Source organism: Amaranthus tricolor, chromosome 3 (assembly GCF_026212465.1).
Source record: "Amaranthus tricolor cultivar Red isolate AtriRed21 chromosome 3, ASM2621246v1, whole genome shotgun sequence".
NCBI classification, from domain to species: Eukaryota; Viridiplantae; Streptophyta; class Magnoliopsida; order Caryophyllales; family Amaranthaceae; genus Amaranthus; species Amaranthus tricolor.
In genome coordinates, this window is record NC_080049.1 from 26,988,152 (window position 1) to 26,995,102 (window position 6,951).

Here is a 6,951-nt window from a genome sequence, read left to right on the forward strand (position 1 = left end):
GTTTTTAATTGTAAAGATTAAGGAATTAATGATTCCCACCAAATTAAAAGCTGATTTTTTTTGGCACCAAAAGTTTGAAATTTTTTTGCGCCACAATTACATCGATAATTTAATTAAGTCCTAAATTACATAATTAAGTCCTAAATTGCGCCACAATTACGTTTACAATAATTTTTGGAAATTACATAAGTTTGTCAAGAGTACTAAAAATTAAAAACATCAATTACGGTATCTCGGAGAGCCTTCTCAATTCTTCAACAGCTTCGGTGTAGTTGCAGTCGTTACTGATCATGTGAGTGCGAATTTTTTTGCGATCATTGACTTCAGATTTTCCAAATAACCCAAAAAAATGCATTAATAATTTCTTAAATAGCCTCCAATTTATAAACAACCAATTTTTCAAAATGGAAAATATCATCATAGTACCCACATTATTTTGAAACCCAAAATGAAAATGTCCAAAAAGAAGGAATTGAATACATATTCAGAAACTGCCGCCAACAATTCAAGAAAATTCCCAAAGCACACAGCCAAAATTTGAGAAAACAGAAAGTGTGGCGCCAAAAATGAAATGTGCAACAAGAAGAAAAAATCAATCATAACATTACAAAACAGAAAGCATAAATAGACAATGACAAAGCTCATTTATTACACAATCAACTAAAACAATGGCTCCTACAAAACAATTAACTACACAACAAAGAGAAAGCATAATGCAGAAGCTACTGTCTGCATTAAATAAGAAGGGCAAACCAGCACTAGGCACAATCAACGCACTTGCGATTGAGTTTGAGGTTTGTAGGAAAACAATTACACGATTGTGGAATGATGTCAAGAAGCAGATGACAACCAAGACCACAATCATTAACCTCAACAGCAAGAGATGGGGGAAAGAAGCAGCAAACAAAATAAAGTTTGATGAAGAAAAATTTAAGGCAATCAAATATGAACTCAAGGGTACACAGCATTCAGTAGCAAAGCAAATGGAAGTGTCACAATCAACGGTGTGTAGGTGGAAGAGGAACAAAGTAATAAGAAGGCACACAAACGCAATCAAACCAGCTTTGAATGAAAACAACAAGTTACACAGGTTAAGCTTTGCATTATCTAAATGTGAATACAATGAACAAAATGATCAGTTCAAGTTTAAGCCATTTACTAACGTTGTTCACATAGATGAAAAACATTTCTATCTAACCCGAGAGACACAAAGTTATTATCTAGCTCCGGGTGAAGTAGAACCACATAGAGAATGTCAATCAAAAAGGTTCATACCAAAAATAACGTTTATGTGTGCTGTAACAAAGCCTATATTTACAACTGAAGGTGATGTTTTTTTTGATGGAAAGATAGGCATTTGGCCATTTATTACACAGGAGCCAGCAAAAAGAAGCTCAAAGAACAGGAAAAGGGGGGAGATGGAAACTAAGCCAATACAGTCAATCACAAAAGAGCACATTAGAGAAATGCTTATCACTAATGTGCTGCCAACCATTAGGGCAAAATGGCCTGCTGAATTATCCAAGCGTATTTACATTCAACAAGACAATGCCAAACCTCATATAGCACACAATGACAGAGGGTTTTTAGAAGAGGCAATGAAAGATGGATTTAATATACAATTAGTGCAACAACCTCCAAATTCCCCTGACATGAATGTGCTAGATTTAGGTTTTTTTAGATCAATTCAAGCTTTGCAATATCAAAAATCAGTTTACAATGTTAAAGAGTTGGTTAAGGCTGTGAATAATGCATTTCAAAATCTGAGTCCACAATGTTTAAGGTTTGTTTTCATAACTTTACAAGCTTGTATGATAGAGGTCATGAAAAAACAGGGGGGGTTTGACTATCACATTCCTCACATGAACAAAACAAAGGCAGCAAGGGAAGGGACTTTACCAGATTACCTCACTATTGACAAACAATTGGTTGTGGATTCACTTCAATATTTATTCACAAAGCTAAGTAATGAAAAAATGAATCAGCTTGTGGAAGTCATTGGGTATGCAGGGGGATATGAAGAAGGGGATTTGAATGAAGAAATGTCAGAAGTAACCAACAACCAAAGTCATCAAATTTCAACAGTTGCAACAGCAACCTTCGTTTAAGCAAAAGAACAGCAACCAACAACAATTTTTGGGACACAGAAGAAAGCAACAACAGGACAGAAGCAACAACAGCACAGAAGCAACAACAGCACTGAAGCACAGAATCAAACACAAGCATAACCAGCACAACTTCATTAACCAAATGTAAATTCCTTTTCAATTTGGACATATTTTTGGGATCTTTAACATGGAATGTTTCAGAAGCAAACAACAAACATTGTATGTTGTTTTCAATGAAACATTTTTATTCAAATATACATTAATGAAAAAAATTGGTTGTTTTAGAACTCTCAGGTAAAGTTCTTTTTTTTTTTTGAAATCATTGAGTATAAAATCGAACATCTTTGTGCAGTAAACGTTGGAAAACAATCCAAACCCCCTTTGTTCGATTTTTTGGTGGCTAAAACTGCTCTCACTTTGAGATCACAGAGCAATGAAATTAAATGCATAAAAAAACGTTTAACTTAAAAATCATCATCAGTCAAAATGAACATGCACCAACACAAACAGAAACTCACTTGAGAAAGGACCAAGCTTATCAAGCCAATCTTCTTCTTCACAATCAGTATTCGAAAAAACAGCATCAATGGAAGAATATTCACGATCAGGATACATATCAGGCTCAGGTGTGTAAATGGGTTCACCTTCAGAGTCAAGTTCTCTTCCCCACTTAGGATCAGTCTCAACAGAAGTTGAGTCATCATTGTAATCATAAGACTCTTCCTCAAACGATTTCAGTCCAGATCTAGGGTTTCCATCATCGAACCCCTTAAAGTCTATCTTAGAAGGCGATTTGTAAGGAGATTTGGGGATTCTCAGAAGTAAAGAAGTATGCGACTTAGGGTTTTTCATGGGTGAGTCGATTTTCGAGTTAGGATTCTTCAGGGGGGATTTTAATGGCGAACTGGAGTTTGCCATGATTTAGGGTTTTCAGAGAAGAACAAGAAACACGATAAGGAAGAAGGTGAAGCTTTCAATGGAAGATTAAGAGAAACGGCAGAATATCAAATGGGGAATGGGTAGGGTTTTCAGAGAAGAACAAGAAGCACGATAAGGAAGAAGGTGAAGGTTTCAATGGAGGATTAAGAGAAACGGCAGAATATCAAATGGGGAATGGGTAGGGTTTTAGGATTATAAAGGGAGGGAGTGTAAATGGGTGGGATTAATTAAGATTTAATTATGTTGATCAATTATAAGGGAGGGAAAATTAGTAAGGGTAATAAAGGGTATAATTGAAAATAGGATAAAGTACTAAGGGTATAATAGTCAAAAATTCATGCCAAAAATAGAAATGGGACATTTAAGCTGACTTGACCATAAAAGAAAATGGGACAGTTCAGCTGAATAGGAGGGAGTATAAAATACATAGTGAGGGTCAATGTCAAATGTGAAGAGATAAGCACAACTACACAAGTGGGAAATGGCAATATGGTTGTGAACACGTGCAGAGACACGTGTGGTTACAACTTTCAAAAAATGGGGTTAAACTTAAAAGGGGGACCGCCAACTGGCTGAGTAGGAGTAATGCTTTTGCGGAACTTGCCTGCTTTGATTATTGATAAAGCGACACCCAAATTTTCGCACACGTGCATCTTTCATTAGCATTAATTTTTTTGTTTCATGTTGCATTATCTTTTGTAATTTGAATATTTTATTTCTTTCAATCTGAAATTTTGCCACTTCACCATTTTCATTAGGGAGTTACTAAATATCGTCATCCATTTTTATTTTATCGTCACCCCTTTCTTAAATTACGTATTTGTCCCTGGAGTTTAAAAAATTACAAAATTATCACTCCCTACAAATTTCTTAATAATAATAATAATAATAATTAACTTTTTTAGATTCTTCAAAAAGAATATAAATAAAATTAATAATAAGAACAGTAGTAGTAATAATAATAATAATAATAATAATAATAATAAAAATAATAAAAATAATAATAATAAAATTAAAAATAATTATTATTATTCAAAAACAAAAAAAAAATTGAATCGCCCAGAACCAGGCGATTGGACCCCGGTTCAATCGCCAAAAAACTGGCGATTGAACCGGGGTCCAATCGCCCAGTTATGGGCGATTCATTTTTTTTTCTTTTTGGAAAATTTATTATTATTATTATTATTATTTAAAAGAATATAAAAAATTTAATAATATTATTATTGTTGTTGTTATTTTTATTGTTATTATTATTATTATTATTATTATTATTATTATTATTATTATTATTATTATTAATTCATTTATATTATTATTATTATTATTATTATAAATTTTCCAAAAAAAAAAAGTGAATCGCCCAAAATTGGGCGATTGGACCCGGGTTCAAACGCCACTTTTTTGGCGATTGAACCGGGGTCCAATCAACCGTTTCTGGGCGATTCAATTTTTTTTTCTTTTTGAATAATAATTATTAATTTTAATTTTATTATTTTGTTATTATTATTATTATTACTATTATTATTATTAATTTTATTAATATTCTTTTTGAAGAATATAAAAAAGTTAATTATTATTATTATTGTTGTTATTGATATTATTATTATTATTATTATTATTATTATTATAAATAAGAAATTTGTAGGGAGTGGCAAAATTGTAATTTTTTAAAAATCAGGGGCAAATTCGTAATTTTATTTGGAGGGGGTGGCGATAAAATGAAAAGGGTGGCGATGTTTAAGGATTGGGTTTCATTAATCATACTTAACCAATTACTTTTGTCTATCAAATTTTAGGTCCGTTATTTTGTAGACCTGATCATGGCGGCTTGGCTCGACCCGGCAAAAGTGAGGATTTGGGTACCAAAATATGGCTCGATGGGCGGGTTTGGGTAGAAAATAAGTGGCCCGAATTTTTTTGGGACGGGTTTGGAATTGGCGTTTGGCCCGTGGGTTGGCCCGGCCCGGCTCGAAAAGGTAGATCGTGAAGATGACGATGACGATTGTCAAATCATTGGTTGAGGATCAATTCATTATTTCATTGGTTTACTCATTTGTTTACTAGCTTGTTCATGATTTGCATTTTAAATTTGTTTTAAGTTATGTATAATATGTAACAATTGTATTAGTTTATTTCAATTATTTGTAATTTGTGTTTTATATTATGTATAAAATATAACAATTGTATTTGTTTATTTCAATTATTTGTAATTTGTGTTTTTAATTATGTATAAATAATATATAACATAGGCCCGCAAAAAAGCCCACAAGCCCGCATATTACGGGTTTGGGCATGAACTTTTAAGCCCGCACTTTGGCCCGGCCCGGCCCGGTGTTTTTATCAAGTCTATTATTTTTTTTTTGGTTTTTTTTCAATATACTTACATAGAAGTAAATACTCAGGGAGAAAATAAATGAATAAAGGCAAAATTATAAGAAAGTACCTAATCTATACCCTCTTTTATAAAAAACTACCTTATGTAAAAGTTTTTGCAAAAAATTACCTTATATAATACAATTCTTCGCAAAACACTATCTTTTAACGATTGTTAGCCTTTGACTGTTAAGTTTAGCCCTTGACCGTCACGTGATTCTTTAAACCCACCTTCTTCTTCATTTGATGAAGCTTCCATGGCTGATTATCCGACAAATCAAGATTATCGAGCTCAGGCAAAGACTCGAGAGCAAAAGGAATTGTCCCAAAAAGCTGATTATGAGACATATTCAAGCTGTTAATGTTATGAATTAATTTTAGAGTTATAATACATTAAATGTTAAAAAGATTGAATCTTTGATGTTCTATAAGTGGAATTAGCAAATAGGTTTTTAGAATTTTTATTTATTTACTCTAAATTCTTCTTTTTTCCTCATTTTTTAATGTGGAGTATGTTTTATAAATTTTTTAAAGGATAGATTACAATGAATGTTTTAAAAATTTAATCTTTAATGTTCTGTAAGAGGAATTAACAATTGGTTTATTCTAGAATTTTAATTTTATTTACTCTAAATTCTTCTTCGGGAAGGGATAATATGGAGTATATTGTATAGATTTATTGAAATATACATTATAATTGTAATGCCCTGAATTTTTCTCTATGGCATAATTTCCATTTTATTTCCCCTTTTTAGTTATTTTTCGTTAAGTCTAATCTTTAATTTAAAATAATTTATTATGATATTATTTGTGATTTATTATAACTATCTCTTTTATGTTTTATAATGTGATTTAGAATGTGCGTAAGTTATTATTATTATTATTAATATTATTATTACTATTACTACTATTATTGTTGTTGTTGTTGTTGTTGTTGTTGTTGTTGTTGAGTTAATATATTATTTTAATTAAATTTATGTACTACTATTATATGTCCTAGGTTATTTATTTTTGGACCAACTTGTGGTAACAAGTTTTAAATTAGGAGGACTAAATTTTTTTTAGTACATTATTATCATGATAGGCGTGTAAAATTAGTGTTTAATTAGGTTAATTGATTCTAATTCATGCTTAATTATTTGGTACATTCTAGAATGGAATGAATGCATGAACATCCTTCAAATCTTTTCATTTTTTTTCCTCAAGTTGATTGAACTCCCTAATGCTCATAATTTTCAGCCATTATGAGAAGTCTTTTAGGATGGTTTTTCCCCTCCTATAAATACTAGCCTATTGTTATGTAATTTTTCATTCATTCATAAACTAGCTCATAAACTTTCTTTCTCTCATTCTTTTCTCTTAAAAAAAAACAAAACAAAATACTTGCTTTATTTTTCTTCAAGTGCCAAAATATTATCATATTTTCGGCAACTTTTGAAGACTTATTTTGAATTATTCAAGCTTACTTCAAGGAATTTATTTTGCAAATTATTTGGGAGATTTTCTTGGAGTTTTCTTTAATCTTCTAAAG

The 6,951-nt window shown here is 31.3% G+C and overlaps 1 protein-coding gene across 1 annotated transcript; it reads left to right on the forward strand.

Annotated features, from left to right (window-relative positions):
• The first annotated feature begins 668 nt into the window (after positions 1–668).
• On the forward strand, positions 669–2,108 carry LOC130808511 (uncharacterized). Its single transcript, XM_057673976.1, has 2 exons — positions 669–1,331; positions 1,377–2,108. Exons 1-2 carry the CDS (start codon positions 669–671, stop codon positions 2,106–2,108), a joined length of 1,395 nt encoding a protein of 464 aa, XP_057529959.1.
• Positions 2,109–6,951: the final 4,843 nt, after the last annotated feature.

Coding starts and splice junctions, on each gene's coding strand:
- LOC130808511 (XM_057673976.1), top strand. CDS start 669: ATGGCTCCTACAAAACAATTAACTACACAACAAAGAGAAAGCATAATG. Junction 1,332..1,376: donor TATTTACAACTGAAGGTGAT/GTTTTTTTTGAT, acceptor TTTATTACACAG/GAGCCAGCAAAAAGAAGCTC.